The following is a 22,997-nucleotide window of genomic DNA, read 5'->3' as shown; positions in this document are numbered from 1 at the left end:
CTGAAAAATGCATGATCACATGGGCAACTCAATAATCACTCATTACCATCCTAGATCTCTAAACATCAAATAGAACATCAAAACATGATTTTCATTAAAGGATATTTAATAAATTGAATATATTTAAATTTAGTTTGGGCATGTGTGTGTGTGTGTGTGTGTGTGTGTGTGTGTGTGTGTGTGTGTGTGTGTGTGTGTGGCAAGAACAATGCCCATTATCAGACCATAATAAAAAAAATACTAAAGTCAATCAGAAGGTTGAGGCTTTCAATCAAAGCGCAAACAATGCTTCTACATATTCCATTAATTATTTTAGGACCCCGCGGAAAACCTCATCGTTTGAACTTGATAAAGGCAAGTGGGAGTTTTTTTTTTTTGACGTCAACTGAATTTGATTATTTTCAACGGGTCAAGATGGCGGAGGAGAGCAGGTTGAAGCATCGGAATCACTCTCCGCAAAATTGCAAAAACAGCATTTTCGGCGAAGGTATTATTTGTCCTTAGGTAGTAAATGATGAATACATGAATACAATTAGGTTGTTTTGTGGGATTGACGATAGTAGCCCTGTTATTTTAATTCTGAGCTAACGTTATCATGGACGAGGGAATGCTATCGAGTTCCAGTGTAGAGCATCCCATCCCATTATTCGTTTCCTACTCAACATCACGTTTCAATTTTGCGAAGAAAATATTGAATTAACATTAACGTCTTGTTTGTGTCAAACTAAATATGATATCCCAAATGTCTCGGTCCAACAAAGTCAAAGCTAGCTAGTAGTTAATAATAAGTTAGCGCTACACAATAAGCTGGGTGTTCCTTTTTGTAATGCTAGCTAATTGATGTTAGCTGGCTGACCATTTTTTGTCTTATTTGCTAGTTTTAGTAAATCCAGCTAATCTAATTGTTTTGCTATTTTGCGAACTACCCATTAGCCAACACTGGTACCGTACAATATGTGAAGGCATGATCATATATGATGATTGTCAAAGCTAACGGTACTCTTCAGGTGTCAATGCCATTATTAGATAGCTAACGTTACTACTGTTAGCTATCGTGAGTTTGTAAACGTTTGAGACTGCTTGCTAGCTAGTATTATTGCCTAGTTTAAAATGAATGATCTGCCTAAGTACAGGATGACACGAGTGGCATAAGTGTTTTGTGTAGTTAGCTAATTTAAATGGATAGCTAGCTAACCTGTTAAAGGTTTGTTGGAAGATAGAGGCCAAGGACCCTATGCTCTAACGTTAGTCTACTGCAGTTAGTCTACTGTCTTGCCTACTTGGAATTAATTTGGCCAGCTAGACGTTAGTTAGCTGCTATAGTTGCTGATCTTCTCTCTTACGCAACCTCTCAAGAGGATTAGCTAGCTAGTTTGCCTAGCCAGTTGACCATCGATGTTGGAATACTGTGCGTACTTGTGATACTTTAGCTTGCCAACTACTGTATCATTAACTGTTTCAGTACTGACTGCATACAAACAAGCATTTAAGTAGGCCATTACACTTTCACTGCTTCCACTAAGCCCTAGAGAACACGTTTGTTTACTTGCAGCAGTTGTTCCTGCTGCTTCGCTACACAAGTCTAGGGTCTATTCTACATGGTGTGTTTTTGAACATTGACCTAGCCAGTCAGGGGGGGGGCGCGCTCGAGCTCATGTTTTAAAGGGATACTTCCACATAGTCCGATGAACTCCTGGATACCATTTTTATCTGTGTCCAGTATGAAGAAGTTAGAGGTAGTTTTGTGAGCCAATGCTAACTAACGTTGGCTAGCAGATACCCATAGACTTCCAGTCATTGTGATAATGTTAGTTAGTAATTGTAATAGCAACTTCCTTCAAACTAACATATATTTACATTTTAAAATATATATGGCATCCAAAAGTTCATCTGACTCTGGGGAAGTAGATAAAGGGCCTCATTGCCCAAATCCTGGAGTATCCCTTTAAGTTGGTTCTGCTAATTTGGACTTCTTAATTTGGACTTCTTGAAATGAGGCAAGGTCAGAGGTGTAGGAATTAAAACTTTTTCGACTTGTTAGGAATAGAAATGTTCCTATACAAGGGGAGAACTGTCTGACCATCCATCCAAGCATGGGAGATTAAGGGGATGGCAATAGGAAAACTATTATTGGGATCTTTTGCCTCCGTCTAAGAAGTAGGCTAAGCCTTGTCCGAGGCTCGAGCTAGGATGGACCATAGGGCAGGAGCCCATCTCCTGTTTCTATAGGCAACTTGAGGCTACGGTCTTCTGTCTGGCTGTCCAATTAAATGTTTTCTTATCCAATTTTTCTCCCCATTTCCACCTTTAAGACCTAGGCCAAGCTTTTGCACCTCTTGGCAAACATTTTATGAGCTAGCTAGCTTAGTTGGAGTAGGCATTTAGCCTAGCTTACTCGCTCAACCAACATACAACCGACACAATTGGCTCATTCATCCCCCTCCTCTCCCCTGTAACTATTCCCCAGGTCCCCTGCAGTAATGACAGAGTATGCTTTAATTTGTGTGCTTAGACTGTCTACTGACTAGCAATAAATTGTGCTTGACTGAGGTGAGTTCCAGTTGTGCGAGTTCCATCACTGCAAGGCACAGACTCTTAAAAAGGGAGTCCCGTCATCATCCTAACATGGCATTTATCTCTGACACAGCTGTCTCAGTAGACAACTGCTGATGGAAGAGATCTCTGGCTCTAGGATGGCTTGCTTTTTCTCTCTCTCTCTGAGGACCTGAGCCTTAGGACCATGCCTCAGGACTACCTGGCCTGATGACTCCTTGCTGTCCCCAGCCCACCTGGTTATGCTACTGCTCCAGTTTCAACTGTTCTGCCAATGGAACCCTGACCGGTTGACTTGACGTGCTTCCTGGACCTGCTGTTTTGACTCTCTCTCTACCGCCCCTGCTGTCTCTAGCTCTGAATGATCGGCTATGAAAAGCCAACTGACATTTATTCCTAAGGTGCTGACCTGTTGCACCTTCTACAACCTGTGATTATTGTCTTACCCTGCTGGTCATCTATGAACGTTTGAACATCTTGGCCATGTTCTGTTATAATCTCTACCCGGCACAGCCAGAAGAGGACTGGCCACCCCTCAGAGCCTGGTTCCTCTCTAGGTTTCTTCCTATGTTCCGGCCTTTTTAGGGAGTTTTTCCTAGCCACCGTGCTTTTACATCTGCATTGCTTGCTGTTTGGGGTTTTAGGATGGGTTTCTGTACAGTGCTTTGTGACATCGGCTGATGAAAAAGCTCTATAAATGCATTTTATTGACTAGGCTCAGCTTCCCCTCATAATCCTAACCTTAACCATTAGTAGGGAAAATACAAAACTGAACGAGAGCAATGTCTGCGACTTCGGCCTACACTGGCATCTTCGCATGCATCTGAACAGAGTGCTTAAGTGAGCAAGAGAACATTGGCCTAAGTGAACAACATTGCAGGGCCTAGGTTAGCTCCATTTGACCTGTGGTATGATTTTGTTCGGTTTCGTTTGGATTAACAGATTAAGGTCCCTACTCCATTGACGTTTAACTTTTAAAGTGGTTAAGTTTAGTGTTTAGGGTAGGGATGTCCCAAGAATAGCTCATAGCACTAACATATTAAGAATGGTTGATTCCTCTAGACTGTTGGCAGGGAGTCATACCAGCACATCTGAAGTGCCATTGAACTCTAGCCTAGATCGTTTTCCCCCAGTTTTTTTCTGATGTTGAGATGTAATACGGGTTATAGGTCTCATCTTGCCCAATATCTTGCTTCATGTTTATGGTATTTGATCGATATCGATTTCTCAGCTTTGTGGCGACGACTGCTGTTCACTAGTTGCGCAGCAGCCTAGAGTTTACTGCCATCACTGTATCCCTCCTGTACTTTTTCTCCCCACCTTGACAACTCTCTCTGGTGTTGATGCGTTTTGATTGATGCCCTTTGGATAAAGGGCTTGATGAGGCACGCTTCCAAAGCTCACAAAACCAGTCCCGCTCTACACTAGGTATGTCACGATTCACCGTTTCAAATGTTTCCGCTAAGACTGCATCGGTCCCAAAACCGATCCAAATGTAGCATGCATTGGTCAGAAAATAGATTTTTGAATGTTATAATTCACCGATTCACTTTCTATTGCTCATTACTTTTCTACCTTTTACCTCTAAGTCCTCCTGTTTTGGGATAACTGATCGGTCCTCTCCTTCAGTATCGAACTAAGCATGTAACTGTGCTTGACAGTCATAGATCTAAAAGTCATTTTGCATGCCAAACAACCCCAGTGATTATCAGTAGCCTATTCAAACTGCCCAGTTTCGCACGCTGACCAACGTGCAGTAGGTGGCCTGTTCCTGACCTTGCGCATCTTCAGCATTGAAATGCTAAAATGGCTTGCGCAATATTTGGCTTTTAGGCCAAATATTAGGCTACCTGCTCAACAGGGCTTAATTTTATTTTGATTGTTCAGGTTCACCATCAGCAATAGTTTTGGTAGTTTTGCATTAAGCCATCCGTGTATATGGTCATTTTTAGATATACAGGGTAATGTTGACCTTTTTCATAACGTGGACAGCAATCACTTTGCGAAGCACTCTGCATGGCCAAAGCAGCAGGACGAGAAAGTAAGCTCACTAAACTTCCAAACGGTCAAAACAATTTGATTTTGAGATGGGGTGAAATCCAAAGTTGTGCTATATATTCGTTGGCTATGTCATAGCTTTTTTTGTTATTGATAAATATTCATACATTACTAGCTCAAACACTTAATCTGCAAAAATTAGAAGTTAATTAGTGGGTGATTTCAGAACCAAAATGGAGCAACAAAAACCAGACTAAATTGCTCCCCCTAATCTGAAAGTGGTGGTGGGGTGGTAGATGCATAATCTCCCTTTATGGCTCAGATCAGGTGCCTAGATGGTTCATACGCTATAATCATACATAATTCACGGTACACATATACACCATAGACCTACATCATTTATACACACACGTCAGCTCACAGATTCAGCTCATGAGCTGCATCAGCAGCCGATAAAAAAAAAATATATATATATAAAAAAAAATGACTGGAAAATGAATGTTTATGCAATGTGTTAGTGCATCCACTAGGTTTTTTTCTCTAATCGCACCGAGTCATTTCAAATTAAAACGTCTCGGTCCTGTATCAGAGCCCATGTATCTAGATGCATATCAAATCGTCTTGAAGGGGAATGATGCACGTCCCTCTACACCGATCAATAGAACACCTGGACTTCTCCAACCCTTTACACTCGTACCCGCATAGGGGTTGAAAATGGCATATTTGGAGACTGATAATTATGTATTTTTTTTCACCATAAGCACTCTGTGGGTTTTGACTGACTGCCGTTCTGAACTTGAGCACCGCACGAGACAAGTTGTTCCCGTCCCTCCCGCTATTTGGCCGACTTTTGCAAATGTTTTGTTGTCCAAGGGAAATTCTGTAAATTTAAGAGACCGGTATTTTGAAAGATGAGATGTTGAAGATTAGGCTATAATACTGATGTCATTTCAGCCAAACAGCCGTGAGTCCAAATGTGCACTTCACATTTCCATATCATGAAACTCGTCAAGTACAGTGTCAATGTTTAGAGTCACTATGTTTGATGTACAGTTACAAGATGACATGGCGTCATACCCTGGGTGGTTCTGAACAGTGAGCTTGTTTTTCACTTTGTCTATTGTAAAGAAAATTTGCCACAGAACACATCTGAATGCTAGGGCTGGGAATTGCCAGGGACCTCGCGATATTATCATGATACTTTTGTGCCGATACGATATGTATTGCGATTCTATACTGTGGTTTTTATTGCGACGTACTAAACAGGCTATTGATCACCATATGTCTGCTGCAGAGGGACTAGGGAACCATGAGAAAATCAGTAATGGAAATTAAGTGTTGGAAACCAATTGGTTCCCTATTTAAAAAGATGGCAATAAGCTATGAAGGAAGTATCCTGGAGTTTTGGTGAAGGTACATCCAACTAGTGCAAAAAATAATACTGCAATAATATCAAAACGATATGTATGTTCAAATAGTGTAACTATATAGATTTTTTTTATTTTCTTGCCCTTGTCACTACTGATTGCACGCATGACTCCTTTCTATGCGCACTGAAATGACGATCGCTTTCTCTGAACTGCCCTGTGAAAGTCTAAAACTAAGGTCGTATTTTAGAACTTGGCAATAGAACAAGCTTTGAAATTATGCCCACCTGACCCAAATTGCGCTATTTATAATGAGCTGTTTTTTGGGTTGCGTGAACAGTAATTGCGTGATGGTGGGGATGCAGGCGGTGTTCCAAACAAAACCAGTGTGCTTGCTGTAGTTCCTCAGCGGCACCGCTGGGAGAGCTCAAAAAAGCACCTTCTAGTTGGCTCTTTTGTCAGTCGCACCCATCTTGGCTGGTCCCCTGACGTTTGGCATGAAGACACGTTAGTATATGAGCAAAGCGCTCTAAATAATGCAGAAAGTTGTCCTCAGCCATGAGAACTCGCTCTCATCCTGTACTTAGTCAAATCGTTCATCACTCGCTCCTCCCAGCAGCATTGACCTCCAGCTGCTAATTTGGCCAAAGGAGCTTTTATCCTCATAGGGGGTTTGTTCTACTGTTAGAACCAATGGGTTCACCAGTTTTATGAAACTGTGTCGAATCCCATCTTACATCTCCTTCCCTCTGCTAACCCTTTTCAGTCCATCTTCCAACTCCCCTTGCAATCTGAAAGCCATATTGCCCAGCCAGCTATGGCATAGGCCTAAACACATTCAGTCCTTTCAGCTCTTTGAAGGTGGAGTAGACAGTGACGGAGGCTAGTGAGTAGGCTTTCAAGTTTGGAATGCAGCCTAGCCAGATGGAGACATTGTGAATGGTCATCCTCTGGCAGTTACTCTAGATTAGGTTTCCCGGAGGGCTGCCGTGTGCGGGTTTTTGTTCCATTCCAGTTGTAACAGTGCGACTCCAGGTGCGTTTAGCTGGTGCTGGTCACGAACAAAGGCCTGCGCACACTTTGAACCCTCCACGGCTGTGGATGCCCATTCTGGTGCCGCGCTAGGTGTCGGCCTATGCCTCTACAGACATTTTCCGGCCACAGGATTCTCCATTAAACATGCTTTTTAGTTCAGGTTTAGGTTTGTGTCGGAGTTGTCCGGATGTTACCTGCTGTGCCCTGGTCAGAGACTTATGTGTTTTGATTGATTGACTTGGTCTGAGACTAGTATTTATTTGAAGCCTAATAGATGCCCATTGAGTTGCCCAGTCAAGCACCCTTATTGCCCATATGAAGTATATACGATGGGTCCGGTCATGGTGGTCAAACCCCCCCCCCCCCCCCCCATCTGTCATGGTCAGTCAAGGCCATGGATATGATGAACAGTTGCTTGTTGTGTAGATGTCTATCAAGTTGTTCGATTAGCATAGCAATTAGCACATGACTGGTTGCTTTGCCTTTAAACCACCTTCTTAAATGTCGTACTCATGTAGTCTGAAACGACGGGGGCTGTAGTTGTCTTCCGTCCTCCCCGACTGGCTGGCGATTACTGCAGTGTCATCTACTGTAATGTGATGAGGGTGGCTGCGTGTGCCCCTCATTATGCCCCCCCCCCCCCCTCCCAATGGGCTAACTGTCCTTGAAAGGACAGGGGGGAACTGAACCAGAGCCCACAGACTTTATTAACGAAACAATTGGGCCGAGGAGGCCGAGTTGATGTCGCACTGGCAGGGCTGCACAGTCTGCAATCTAGGTGTGTGTGTTATAACTGCTCTAACCAATGTTTGTTTCTTACCCATTCACAAACTTGGCAACCCAGTTCCGGCCACGTTGTTTCCTGTTGTGCATTTCAGTGAGCGTATGGTACAGACAGTATTCTTTCAGCTCTGTTTCACCCAAAGAGCAGCTCAACTATTCAGAGAACATCAGCATATTATTGTAGTTCAACTTCATTGAATTGGATCCATCAAATGAATCGTGAATAGATAGTCATTTAGGCCAACTCATGATTACTGCTCTCGTATCATTTGACTTGAAAGTTGTTGCTTTGGCTTCGAGAACTTTTGACATCCAAGCTTGTGATTTTATGACTGGGACCCATTATTGTTATGACTGCAGTCTGTTGTTTCTGATGTTTTAAAGAGACGGTTCCCACAAGTTAAACTATTTTCATCTTTCAAGAACCTTACTGGTGTGATCGGAGTGGGCGTAGACTACCTCTCAGACCATAGACTACCTGTCTAAACCACACCGTAGAGAAACAGGAAGCAGAAAGGACACCAGACAGACACCTACTCGCTGCTAGCTAACACTCCAAACATTTAGAAAACAAAAACCTTTGACATCCGGGCATCTTGATCTGGTTTAGAGGTCGACCGATTTTTGATTTTTCAACGCCGATAACGATTATTGGAGGACCAAAAAAGCCGATACCGATTAATTGGCCAATTTTTATTTCTTTGTAATAATGACAATTACAACAATACTGAATGAACACTTATTTTAACTTAATATAATACATCAATAAAATCAATTTAGCCTCAAATAAATAATGAAACATGTTCAATTTGGTTTAAATAATGCAAAAACAAAGTGTTGGAGAAGAAAGTAGAAGTGCAATATGTGCCATGTAAGAAAGCTAACTTGGTGGCATTGTCATGCTGGAGGGTCATGTCAGGATGAGCCTGCAGGAAGGGTACCACATGAGGGAGGAGGATGTCTTCGCTGTAATGCACAGCGTTGAGATTGCCTGCAATGACAACAAGCTCAGTCCGATGATGCTGTGGCACACCGCCCCAGACCATGATGGACCCCACCTCCAAATCGATCCCGCTCCAGAGTACAGGCCTCGGTGTAACGCTCATTCCTTCGATGTTAAACGCGAATCCGACCATCACCCCTGGTGAGACAAAACCACAACTCATCAGTGAAGAGCACTTTTTGCCAGTCCTAGCGACGGTGGGTTTGTGCCCATAGGTGACGTTGTTGCCGGTGATGTCTGGTGAGGACCTGCCTTACAACCGGCCTACAAGCCCTCAGTCCAGTCTCTCTCAGCCTATTGCGGACAGTCTGAGCACTGATGGAGGGATTGTGCGTTCCTGGTGTAACTCGGGCAGTTGTTGTTGCCATCCTGTACCTGTCCCACAGGTGTGATGTTTGGGTGCATCGATCCTGTGCAGGTGTTACACGTGGTCTGCCACTGCGAGGACGATCAGCTGTCCGACCTGTCTCCGTGTAGGTCTTTCTTAGGCGTCTCACAGTACGGACATTGCAATTTATTGCCCTGGACACATCTGCAGTCCTCATGCCTCCTTGCAGCATGCCTAAGGCACATTCACGCAGATGAGCAGGGACCCTGAGCATTTTTCTTTTGGTGTTTTTCAGAGTCAGTAGAAAGGCCTCTTTAGTGTCCTAAGTTTTCATAACTGTGACCTTAATTGCCTACCGTCTGTAAGCTGTTAGTGTCTTAACAACCGTTCCACAGGTGCATGTTCATTAATTGTTTATGGTTCATTGAACAAGCATTGGAAACAGTGTTTAAACCCTTTACAATGAAGATCTGTGAAGTAATTTAGATTTTTACGAATTATCTTTGAAAGACAGGGTCCTGAAAAGGGGACGTTTCTTTTTTTTGTTGTGTTTATATATTTTGGTCATTGCTCCCGAGTGGCGCAGCCGTCTAAGGCACTGCATCTCGGTGCAAGAGGCTTTACCACAGTCCCTGGTTTGAATTCAGGCTGTATCACATCCGTCCGTGATTGGGTGTGCCATAGGGCGGCGAATAATTGGCCCAGTGTTTTCCGGGTTTGGCCACGGTAGGCCGTCATTGTAAATAAGAATTTGTTCTTACCTGACTTGCCTAGTTAAATAAAGGTTCAATTAAAAAAAACAACTGTCTGCAACCGCAGCGCAATCAATAAGTGAAGAACAGTGCCTGGTGCTTAAAATATAGCTAACGTGTTATGCAAGTGTTGCACACCAATAGATGGAGAACCTACACCAGTCGAGCAATTCATTTCAACTATCTTCATTTTAATTTGACTTTACAAACAACAGAAGGGATTAATTGGAGTCTATTTCTTCGGAGCCTAGAGCTATATAAAATAACTTAACTGTCTGTGGTAGGCTGAGGCTTAATAAAAGTAGCATGTTTTTATTTATTTGGCTTACTTACAATTGCAACTGGTCAAATGTAGCATCCTACATAAAACAATAATTTAAAGAAAATCTGCTCGTTCGAACTAAAACAATGTAACTAATGAAAGCGCACATTTGTAAATCCCAAACTCTAAAAGTAATTGGAAAGGTAGATATAAATTGTGATATTGTGGTTACAATAATGTAGCCCATCATGCAAATGTTTCCTATTATCAGGACAATAGACTTTTTATAGCCCGGCTACTGTTGTGAAAATCCCTCAATTTGAAATGTATTCAATGTTTAAGTACTCTAAAGTGCTACATTTCTAACTCAAAACAACATTTCTTCAACGTCAACGTCAATGCTTTCGTTAATCTTCTTGATCTTTTTTTTCTATGGCAATTTTGATCAAATTGCTCAAAAGCCACGGTTGATTCGTCTGTGAAGATGATGTTATTGAATGTCTCACCAGCTTTGATCCATCCCTGGGCTTGCAGGACACAAAGTTCTTTGTCAGTCAAATCATTGACTCACTTGTGTTGAAAAGGGCGAGGAACGAGATGCAGTCACAATCCATGCCAGGCACAACTGTGAGCTCTGGAACTACAACGCCGACGGGCAGAGTCAACATACGTGGCGGGTTCGTCAGGTCTTCTGTTCACCCTGACATTTCCACTCCTCTTCTGACAACAGAACTTGACCAACTGCTCACCAGGCGCAACAAGGGCCGCCCGGACCGTTATGCTGTTCTGCTATTCCAAGGATGTGTAACCGAAGAGAGAACACCAATGGGCACAGAATACATAGCCTTCCCGCTGTGGACGTCTATTTCAGCACGGTTTCGCGCTGCTCTGAGACAAGCATGGAGAAACCAATGTTCAAATATTCCATAATATTCTTAAGATATGTGTTGACTGAATTTAAGGAAGTGATATCTGCTAAATAATCAAGTTAGGTTTCTCCATAAATAATTCTAAATGACGAACTGGTTTTATTTACAAATTAGTGAGTGTCTCACCCCATGTTCAAGAATGGCCTTTTTCTCGCTCACTCCAGGTTAAATGAAAACGAAATCTGCCAATATCGTTACTTTTTAAACAAAGCGATTATTATTAATTCATTTAGAATTATATAAAAGCCCCTTAGGATCTGTGAGAATATCGGCGAACATCTGCGAACATCTAACGGAAAATGCCCGTTAGATGTTAATATAGTCCTCCAATCCTTTAAATGTAATTATTGTAATCATTGAAAAAAATATTTTTTAGAAATACTGTTAAATGGTGTAGGTCTTATTTAAAGAGCATATTGAAGTTAGAAGCAAAAGCCTACAAACATTTTAGCACTTTTGTGCTCCTCTGAGACAAGCATGGGGACTGGTCTTGATAAATCAATGAGATTTTTATTTTCCCTTAATCTCTGTTTTGGGTATTGTTTAGACAATAATTAGAAAATTAGGGTGCAGAAATGTTATGCTCTTAGTGTAACCTTTATTTAACTAGGCAAGTCAGTTTAGAACAAATTCTTATATACAAGGACAGCCTACTCCTTCGTCCCGTTGTACAGCTCCATATTTTCCATTCCCATCCTAACGGAAACCCTGATGGTTTAGTTTTTCTCTGATTAGAAACACCATAATATTAATTATGCCAATTTTTTTACAATCAATACGATGTTATTACAAAAGGTTTTAAATTCTCTGGTAATGTCGATACGGAGGACTATCAAATGCTTCTCAAAAATGCCCTCTGGTAGTCAAACTAGAAATAACTTGCATTAATAGAAAAAATGGCTGACAAATAACATGCTGCATCAGCCCGCAAGGTGTGCCGCAGTATGACGCAACTTAGAGGAACCACTGTACCTTTGTCTTTAAAAGGATACTATAGTTCCAAGATTTGGCCTAGTTCCAGTAATCCGAGATTTAGGTTTAACATGGCTACAGATTATTTTAGCGTTGTTGAATGGAAAAAGATGGCGTAATGGATTAATATTCCCCGAAAATGAAGTTAAAGTAACACAGTTTAATTTATATTGTGGGTGATCTAGTAGGTAATGCAGGTATCTGTGTGCAATATCCACTATCTAACCAGTAACCGCTTTCAGGTTTGAAAATGTTTAACAAACTCTGATTTGGGGTGGACATTCTCTATGAATTGAGGATCTTCCCTTTAATGATTCTAAACATCTCTACCAGGTGAGCATGGGGTGGAGGGTGTGCCTCATAAGATGAGCCTTGAGGAAGAGGAGGCTCTGTTGTTGGAGGAAGATGAAGAAGATGCCTTGTCGGCCAGGCCGATCCAGATCGTTGTGGCTCACGAGGACGACCACGCCTTTGAGCTCGACGAGGTGGCGCTGGAGCGCATCCTGCTGCAGGAGCATGTGCGCGACCTCAACGTGGTGGTGGTGTCGGTGGCCGGTGCCTTCCGCAAGGGCAAGTCCTTCCTGCTGGACTTCATGCTGCGCTTCATGTACAACCAGGTGAGGTTATACACAGGCTTTCCTTGTACAGGCTACATGAGGGGCCTAAAATCAGGGTCTAAAATTAACTTTTTGTTCCACCAGTTGCTGTGGCAGGTAAATCTACCAGCCAGATTTTTTTTGACCAGCCAAAATATTTTTCCGCTGAAATGACACAAAACCCATTAAAATGGCTGCGCGTGCTTTGTAATGTTTCTAAAACATACAGTGGGGAGAACAAGTATTTGATACACTGCCGATTTTGCAGGTTTTCCTACTTACAAAGCATGTAGAGGTCTGTAATTTTTATCATAGGTACACTTCAACTATGAGAGACGGAATCTAAAACAAAAATCCAGAAAATCACATTGTATGATTTTTAAGTAATTAATTTGCATTTTATTGCATGACATAAGTATTTGATACATCAGAAAAGCAGAACTTAATATTTGGTACAGAAACCTTTGTTTGCAATTACAGAGATCATACGTTTCCTGTAGTTCTTGACTAGGTTTGCACACTGCAGCAGGGATTTTGGCCCACTCCTCCCTACAGATCTTCTCCAGATCCTTCAGGTTTCGGGGCTGTCGCTGGGCAATACGGACTTTCAGCTCCCTCCAAAGATTTTCTATTGGGTTCAGGTCTGGAGACTGGCTAGGCCACTCCAGGACCTTGAGATGCTTCTTACGGAGCCACTCCTTAGTTGCCATGGCTGTGTGCTTCGTGTCGTTGTCATGCTGGAAGACCCAGCCACGACCCATCTTCAATGCTCTTACTGAGGGAAGGAGGTTGTTGGCCAAGATCTCGCGATACATGGCCCCATCCATCCTCCCCTCAATACGGTGCAGTCGTCCTGTCCCCTTTGCAGAAAAGCATCCCCAAAGAATGATGTTTCCACCTCCATGCTTCACGGTTGGGATGGTGTTCTTGGGGTTGTACTCATACTTCTTCTTCCTCCAAACACGGCGAGTGGAGTTAGACCAAAAAGCTCTATTTTTGTCTCATCAGACCACATGACCTTCTCCCATTCCTCCTCTGGATCATCCAGATGGTCATTGGCAAACTTCAGACAGGCCTGGACATGCACTGGCTTAAGCAGGGGGACCTTGCGTGCGCTGCAGGATTTTAATCCATGACGGCGTAGTGTGTTACTAATGGTTTTCTTTGAGACTGTGGTCCCAGCTCTCTTCAGGTCATTGACCAGGTCCTGCCGTGTAGTTCTGGGCTGATCCCTCACCTTCCTCATGATCATTGATGCCCCACGAGGTGAAATCTTGCATGGAGCCCCAGACCGAGGGTGATTGACCGTCATCTTGAACTTCTTCCATTTTCTAATAATTGCGCCAACAGTTGTTTCCTTCTCACCAAGCTGCTTGCCTATTGTCCTGTAGCCCATCCCAGCCTTGTGCAGGTCTACAATTTTATCCCTGATGTCCTTACACAGCTCTCTGGTCTTGGCCATTGTGGAGAGGTTGGAATCTGTTTGATTGAGTGTGTGGACAGGTGTCTTTTATACAGGTAACGAGTTCAAACAGGTGCAGTTAATACAGGTAATGAGTGGAGAACAGGAGGGCTTCTTAAAGAAAAACTAACAGGTCTGTGAGAGCCGGAATTCTTACTGGTTGGTAGGTGATCAAATACTTATGTCATGCAATAAAATGCAAATTAATTATTTAAAAATCATACAATGTGATTTTCTGGATTTTTGTTTTAGATTCCGTCTCTCACAGTTGAAGTGTACCTATGATAAAAATTACAGACCTCTACATGCTTTGTAAGTAGGAAAACCTGCAAAATCGGCAGTGTATCAAATACTTGTTCTCCCCATTGTATATGTATTACTAGTAAGAAGTAATGTGGTATATTTCATATGTTTGTGACCCCGAGTTATTTTTTAACAAAAAATATCACCGATGAGACAAATGTTCACAGGTTACCTTGGTAATGCGACTTTCTGCCTGTGAGATTGAGTCTGACTAGTTATATATTTTTTTATTATTACGATTTATTTTTTTACTCCTTTATTTAACTAGGCAAGTCAGTTAAGAACACATTCTTATTGTCAATGACGGCCTAGGAACGGTGGGTTATAACTGCCTTGTTCAGGGGCAGAACGACAGATTTTTACCTTGTCAGCTCAGGGATTCAATCTTGTAACCTTACGGTTAACTAGTCCAACGCTCTAATCACCTGCCTCACGAGGAGCCTGCCTGTTACGCAAATGCAGTAAGAAGCCAAGGTAAGTTGCTAGCTAGCATTAAACTTATCTTATAAAAATCAATCAATCATAATCACTAGTTATAACTACACATGGTTGATGATATTACTAGTTTATCTAGCATGTCCTGTGTTGCATATAATCGATGCAGTGCGCATTCGCGAAAAAGGACTGTCGTTGCTCCAACGTGTACCTAACCATAAACATCAATGCCTTTCTTAAAATCAATACACATAAGTATATATTTTTAAACCTGCATATTTAGCTAAAAGAAATCCAGGTAAGCAGGCAATATTAACCAGATGAAATTGTGTCACTTCTCTTGCGTTCATTGCATGCAGAGTCAGGGTATATGCAACAGTTTGGGCCGCCTGGCTCATTGCGAACTAATTTGCCAGAATTTTACGTAATTATGACATAACATTGAAGGTTGTGCAGTGTAACAGGAATATTTAGACTTATGGATGCCACCCGTTAGATAAAATACGGGACGGTTCCGTATTTCACTGAAAGAATAAACGTTTTGTTTTCGAGATGATAGTTTACGGATTCGACCATATTAATGACCTAAGGCTCGTATTTCTGTGTTATGTTATAATTAAGTCTATGATTTGATAGAGCAGTCTGGTAGGCACCAGCAGGCTCGTAAGCATTCTTTCAAACAGCACTTTCGTGCATTTTGTCAGCAGCTCTTCGCAATGCTTCAAGCATTGTGCTGATTATGACTTCAAGCCTATCAACTCCCGAGATTAGGCTGGTGTAACCGATGTGAAATGGCTAGCTAGTTAGCGGGGTGCGCGCTAATAGCGTTTCAAACGTCACTCGCTCTGAGACTTGGAGTAGTTGTTCCCCTTGCTCTGCATGGGTAACGCTGCTTCGAGGGTGGCTGTTGTCGATGTGTTCCTGGTTCGAGCCCAGGTAGCGGCGAGAAGAGGGATGGAAGCTATACTGTTACACTGGCAATACTAAAGTGCCTATAAGAACATCCAATAGTCAAAGGTATATGAAATACAAGTCATATAGAGAGAGAGTGTCCTATAATTCCTATAATAACTACAACCTAAAACTTCTTACCTGGGAATATTGAAGACTCATGTTAAAAGGAACCACCAGCTTTCATATGTTCTCATGTTCTGAGCAAGGAACTTAAACGTTAGCTTTCTTACATGGCACACATTGCACTTTTACTTTCTTCTCCAACACTTTGTTTTTGCATTATTTAAACCAAATTGAACATGCTTCATTATTTATTTGAGGCTAAATTGATTTTATTGATGTATTATATTAAGTTAAAATAAGTGTTCATTCAGTATTGTTGTAATTGTCATTATTACAAATACATTTAAAAAATCGGCCGATTTAATCGGTATCGGCTTTTTTGGTCCTCCAATAATCGGTATCGGCGTTGAAAAATCATAATCGGTCGACCTCTAATATCAAACAAATCAGGTAAATATGTAATTTCTCTCATCACACCGGCCTATATCTAATAACCAGGACTGTTATACATGTGACCTACAACCAGGAGAGGAAACACACAGGCTTATGTAGTATATGTACATAGGCATACATCGTTACATGTAGAATTAGTTGTATTTTGTATTTATTAAGGATTCCAGCTACTCTTCCTGGGGACCAGCAACATTAACCTCTTAGTACGGAAATCCTGTTAACGGGATCAAATTCGACAACATCCGGTGAAATCGGAGCGCGCCAAATTCAAAATACAAAATCGTAATATTAAACATTAATAAAAATGCAAGTGTCTTACATCGTTTAAAAGCTTAACTTCTTGTTAATCCAGCCGCTTTGTCAGATTTCAAAAAGGCTTTACGGCGAAAGCATACCATGCGATTATCTGAGCACACCGCCCCGCGTACAAAAGCATTACAAACATTTTCCAAACAAGCAGAGGTGTCACAAGTCATAAATTTCGTTAAAATAAATCACTTACCTTTTGAAGATCCTCCTCTGTTTGCAATCCAAGGGTCCCAGCTACACATCAAATGGTCGTTTTGTCCGATAAAGTCCTTTATATGCCAAAAAAGTCAGTTTAGTTGGCACGCTTGATTCAGTAATCCACCTGTTTCCCTCGTTCAAAATGCATACAAAGGAATCCCAAAAGTTAACAATAAACTTCGTCCAAACAAGTCAAACAAAGTTTCTAATCAATTCTGAGGTACCCTAATATGTAAATAAAAGATAAAATTTAAGACGGAGAATAGTATGTTCATTACCGGAGATAAATAACGAAGTGCGCGCCCTCATCCACACGTGACAACTTGCAACTTGTAAGTCGCTCTGGATAAGAGCGTCTGCTAAATGACTTAAATGTAAATGTTAAATGTGACACAATACTACAGTCAAAATGGGAGCCACCTAGAAAAACTACAAATTCTAGCTAATTTTTCAAAAAACAAGCCTGAAACTCTTTCTAAAGACTGTTGACATCTAGTGGAAGCCCTAGGAACTGCAATCTGGGAGGTTTTCTTTTGATCTTCCCAATAACAAGGATTTGAATGGGCAGACACCACAAACAAATGATGGATTTTCCTCTGCTTTTTGCCTGCCATATCAGTTCTGTTATATTCAGACATTATTTTAACAGTTTTAGAAACTTCAGAGTGTTTTCTATCCAATACTACCAATTATATGCATATCCTAGCTTCTGGGCCTGAGTAACAGGCAGTTTACTTTGGGCACGTCAGTCATCTGAATTTCCGAATACTGCCCCCGGCCCTCAAGAAGTTAAGGCAAATACAATTGAAAACACTTTTCACAACACATTAAGTGGCCGCATGCGTGTTTGTGTGCAGCCTATACTGACAACACACCTGCTCTGAACCACCAGGTATGGAAATACACAGGTTACAATGCAAACACAGTGGCTCTCAACCTGCCAGTCTGGAACATACTAGAATATGAAGCAGGGTTCAACATTAACTCTTGCCTGTTTTTTGTTGTTGTTGTTGAAAGTAAACTCATCCTTTTGGCTAAGTAGATAGACGCCAGTAGATTTCCAAGTAGAAATTCACGTGGTGACCCAGTAGAGTTCTTGCCTACTTGCCCCGAATGGAGAGAACCCATTGTCAAACCCTTGTGAGAACTGGACCACGGCTCATGTCACATGTCTGGTGAACTTTGTGAGTTTGAGTGCTTTATGACCTGGGGTGTTTCGCCGCATTGAAGAGCTATTTTCTGCAGATGCGCTGTGAAATGATCCAGTATCACTTATTGAAAATATTGCCTGTTGGGCTACCTGGCGGTGCTTTGGGACATCTGCTAACATGAAGTGTCCTTTGAAATTCAGTACACTACTGGCCCTGCTTGAAAATTTTACAGTGACTTCAAACAACTCATTAGATTAAATCACACAACCAACCAGAGATGCTTATCTTGAGTTGGAAAACATTGTCCTCATACTTTTCACTCAGTGAAACTAAGAGCTGTGAGGAATTAATTCACTCCATTCATTGGATGCTTAGGGAGTAAACTTATCACGATTTATGCCATAACTTGCTAAACCTGTTTGCTGTTCATAACTTATTTAGGGGGGGGTGACCGTAATCCAGTTGAGCTGTGCTTAAAGCTGATTTTTGGGCAGCACGATGCTTGGGACTGTGGCTCGCTTTTGCAAGATCTTTATTCCAGGCATAAAGGCTGCTTTTGTGTGTGTGGCCGTCAAGGTTTGAGCGGGGATCGCCATCAATATGCCACTCAGGTATGCTAACAAACAGGAGGGCCTGGGTTAGGGGTGTTCAATATGAGAGTAGGTTCCAGAGAAAAAATATCTAGCTTCTAGACACTTCAAGGATATCTGAAATATTTCTGATGGGTATAAGCAGGTACTGTAGTAGATGGTAGTATTTCTTGCCCTCTAATAGGCTTGGTCGGGCCTTGACCTTATTGCTCGCTTATACTTTTCAGGTTTACATGAATTGTCTAGGGGAAATGGCTAGAGGTTGTTTCTGAGAGGACTGTTTCAGCCAACGAGAGTCGTGGTACTGTAGCTACATGGCTCTAATGATCGCCAATCTCCTGCTTTGATGTGTACTCTTCAGACATCTTGCTCCTGGCTGGGTGGGCACGAGGAGCCACTGACGGGCTTCACCTGGCGGGGGGGCTGCGAGAGGGAGACCACGGGCATCCTGGCCTGGAGCGAGGTGTTTGTGGTGGACAAGCCAGACGGGAGCAAGGTAAATACAAAGTCGCTTTTCCCTTGGATGGGCACACGTTTTCTCCCAACTAAGGTTTGCGTTAAGACTTTGCACTCAAATCAAAGTTAGTTTGATATTTTCAGACCGCTAAAACAATCAAGATGAGTCCATATCAAACACCACCAGTAAAATGTGGAAATTATATGCCGTTTATTGTCTCGATTCATTTTGGATTGCGGCATATAGCTGCATTTACAAAACAGATTTACGAACTTTGATTTTTGAGTGTAATGTCCCTTTAAAGACACGATTTTAAGATTTCCAGTTGTCCATTGGTTATTTCAACTGATTTTAATACCCCTTGATTGGTAAAGAATACAACTTATTAATTGATTTATCCTTTCTCTGCAGGTTGCTGTTCTTCTAATCGACACACAGGGGGCTTTCGACAGCCAATCGACCATCAAAGATTGTGCGACGCTGTTTGCGTTGAGCACCATGACCAGCTCTGTACAGGTATGACGCCCCCCCGCCCCTCACAGTATTGTGTACCCTTTATATTAAGGTATTCACTGCTCAAAGAAGTAGGGGAGATCTACAATGTGCGTATGTTTAATTGCCATTATTGAACAAACAATAATGGGTGATTCTAAGCTGTTTGGACGAGGAATGCCACTCTACCTATCCCCCTTTTCGCCAGTAAGTATCTGGATTGAGGAATTGAAAAATTGCCCATTTTCCTGAGACGTGCGTGCTAGTTCTAGACTATGATTGAATACCAGACTTTCCCCCTCCGTGTACCAACTTTTCAATTCATGCAAAACATTGATTGAAAAATGTGATCTATGTAGACTTCAGGTTATTGATGTTTTGTCACCCGTTAGGTTTACAACTTGTCTCAGAATGTGCAGGAAGACGACCTTCAACATCTCCAGGTTTGTTAAGTCCCCCTTCCAGAACAATCCAATCTTCAACACTGCCTTGGACGTTGAACTGAAAAGGATCTTTACTTTGAGGTTATATCACAGCCCTCCGGGGGGAAATGTCTACATGATGTTCCTTTGATGATCGACCATGCAGTTGGAACTATTGTACTTAGTGGGTCACAATTAGAGCGCTTGTATGGAAGTGTATAGCTGCTTCCTCCCTTGTTAAAGTTATGGCCGTTTGAAACGCTAAATGAACGTCACATTTTGACTTGAAATGTGACTGTACCCCTTTTGACTCAAGAGCACCCCTAGAAGCAAAAGTTATTTATATATGTATGTGTATATATAGCCTCTTTAAAATCTACTCAACAGACGACTCTGAAATGAAGCGTGTTATTGACATGACTATCCTATTAGACGGCAACAGTCCGCTGCAAGACGGCTCCTTGTTATTAATAGATTGACTGACTGTTGACCTTTTTGACAAGGACGTGGAGTATTACTCTGCTTTATCCCTGACTTTTTGTTTTTCCCCTACCTAGCTCTTTACTGAATATGGAAGGCTGGCCTTGGAAGAAATCTATGAGAAACCCTTTCAGGTATGATTGCATTTCTCTGCTGCCTTTCCTGAATGAATGGCCTGCAATGCCTTTCTTATTGGATAATAATGAAGAGGAGATTTTTAAGTAATTGTGATGGAGCTAATGGGCATCTCTAGAGTCTTTATTCAATATGGCCGCCATTACTTGACATTTTGTGAAAAATCATTAGTCCTGTAGAATCTTGTTTAATATTTATTCCTTGACTTTCACAACAGACTTTAATGTTTCTTATACGAGACTGGAGCTACCCTTACGAGCATTCTTACGGCTTAGAGGGAGGGAAGAGTTTCCTGGAGAAGAGATTACAAGTACGTATTTTTTTCACTTGCTCCATTCTAAGAAAATAAGAGCTTTAACATCTGACATTTCAGGAACTAAAGCACTTACACACGTTCTAATTTTGCATACGCTGTTCAAACAGCCTGTTGTCCTATGTTTGTGCAGTCTTGCCAACTCCTATGGTCATTGGCACGACAACGACCAGTAGTAGGCTATACAGCACATGACATTGGCACGACAACGACCAGTAGTAGGCTATACAGCACATGACGTTGGCATGACAACGACCAGTAGTAGGCTATACAGCACATGACATTGGCGTGACAACGACCAGTAGTAGGCTATACAGTACATGGAGAGGAAAAGCTGCACACTTGGGTTCTGAAGGAATAGATGGAAGCTATGCTGCCTTCGTCATGGTTTTTAGCGCAAACAGATCTGAGACCAGGTCAATTCGAACTATATTTGTCCAACCATTTACTTGAATAAGCAAGGGTCTCTCCACTGTGTGCAGGTGAAACAGAACCAGCACGAGGAGCTGCAGAATGTCAGGAAGCACATCCACTCCTGCTTCTCTAACATTGGCTGCTTCCTCCTGCCCCACCCCGGCCTCAAGGTGGCCACCAACCCCAACTTTGATGGCAGACTCACAGGTACGCTGAAGGAAAAGGTTGCTCAATTACCCTTGTGGAAAGATTGTTCACCTTGTCTCAGAGCATGAACAGCGCCATTGAGGGCTGTCTCTATTTTAAAGTAGTCGATTTCCTCTTCTACTTCTGAGTGTGTTGACAGTTGACGGCGCTGCCCATGTTAAAACAGGCTTTAGTCAATGTACCCCCTAGCCAACTCTGTCAATTCCAAATAAACCAGCCCCTACCCCAAGGCACTCCTGTCTATCTGAAGCAATTGGATAGGTCTAATCACTATGGTCAAATGTCTACCTAGCCAATCAGAAGGTAAGGTGAAGCTATTACCGTAATGTTCTATCAATCATCTCAGATATCCAGGTGTGCCTAGGGAAGATGGTTCACTGCGGACTTGTATTTTTGGATCTTAGAGGAAAAGTGCTACATAAATGCCATCTATTACAATACGAAGGTCACTTTTCAAAGTTCTCAAACACATTTGCCTCTATATAGTTGCATTTAAGGTCCGATGGCGTTTTTTTTTAAGGAAAATGTCAACAGACCTTTAATAAGAAATGCATTTCCCACTTGTCTCCCCCTCTAGATATTGATGACGATTTCAAGACTGAGCTAGTCAACCTAGTGCCAATCTTGTTGTCCCCGGAGAACTTGGTGGAGAAAGAAATCGGAGGATCCAAAGTGACGTGCCGAGACCTTGTACAGTATTTTAAAGTAAGTTGATCGTTTCAAACATTCCTTCTGAGCTTATACCTTGCCATCATTAGCCGGCCAGTTACTCAACCCCTGCACCTTAGCGGATGCTGCCCTATGGACATAGACGTGGAATCACTGGTCACTTTAATAATGCTTACATACTGTTTTACTCATTTTATATGTATATACTGTATTCTAGTCAATGCCACTCCGACATTGCTCGTTCTAATATTTATATATTTCTTAATTCCATTCTTTTACTTTGCGATTCGTGTTTATTGTTAGATACTACTGCACTGTTGGAGCTAGGAACTCAAGCATTTCACTACACCCGCCATAACATCTGCTAAATATGTGTATGTGACCAATAACATTTTATTTTCTCTATGCCTCAACTTTTATATACCCTTTCCTCCTCTATACCTTTTCTTCTTCTGAAAGAATTGTTGCTTGTTTATTTTTTTCGACACAGGCATACATGAAAATATACCAAGGGGAGGAGCTGCCTCATCCCAAGTCAATGTTACAGGTAGTTCACTCTCCAGATAGTCAATGATAAATTCCCCTAACAAATAACTGGATTGTGTTCAGTAGGCACAAAATGGAATAGAATAGTTTGAGACGGGGGGTAAAACGGGGAGGCACTAGCTGAATTTATCCAATTAGAAAGCTTGTTTTCTGTTGCGAAATGTTCTTGTAAATACAACCCTGAAACATTCTCATGTTTTCACTTGTAGTTGACCAAATGTATTGTGCCATGAACATTCATTGCATCCCGACGCCTTTTGATACCATTTATGTTACTTAGTCAATGAGAGATTAGCAAACAATATATGATTTTACTCATGGGTGTGGGGAGTTGTGCCCCTTTCTGTCCTATGAAGTCATGTCTGA

The 22,997-nt window shown here is 41.9% G+C and overlaps 1 protein-coding gene across 3 annotated transcripts in view; it reads left to right on the top strand.

Moving 5' to 3' along the window:
- The first annotated feature begins 383 nt into the window (after positions 1–383).
- The window catches only part of LOC139566571 (atlastin-2-like), a 28,427-nt gene continuing 5,813 nt past the window's right edge, over positions 384–22,997 (top strand). For all 3 annotated transcript variants that reach the window (XM_071387854.1, XM_071387853.1, XM_071387855.1), the window contains exons 1-10: positions 384–487; positions 12,316–12,599; positions 18,858–18,992; positions 19,365–19,469; positions 19,838–19,888; positions 20,425–20,481; positions 20,700–20,792; positions 21,278–21,416; positions 21,994–22,121; positions 22,576–22,632. In XM_071387854.1, coding sequence (XP_071243955.1) covers positions 415–487; positions 12,316–12,599; positions 18,858–18,992; positions 19,365–19,469; positions 19,838–19,888; positions 20,425–20,481; positions 20,700–20,792; positions 21,278–21,416; positions 21,994–22,121; positions 22,576–22,632 — 1,122 coding nt within the window. In that variant the 5' untranslated portion in view covers positions 384–414. The remainder of the gene's footprint in view (positions 488–12,315; positions 12,600–18,857; positions 18,993–19,364; positions 19,470–19,837; positions 19,889–20,424; positions 20,482–20,699; positions 20,793–21,277; positions 21,417–21,993; positions 22,122–22,575; positions 22,633–22,997) is intronic.

The sequence above is a fragment of the Salvelinus alpinus genome, chromosome 2, assembly GCF_045679555.1.
Source record: "Salvelinus alpinus chromosome 2, SLU_Salpinus.1, whole genome shotgun sequence".
In the NCBI taxonomy this organism is placed as follows: domain Eukaryota; kingdom Metazoa; phylum Chordata; class Actinopteri; order Salmoniformes; family Salmonidae; genus Salvelinus; species Salvelinus alpinus.
Note: the sequence above shows the minus strand (reverse complement) of the source record. Positions and strands in the feature narration are given on the sequence as shown.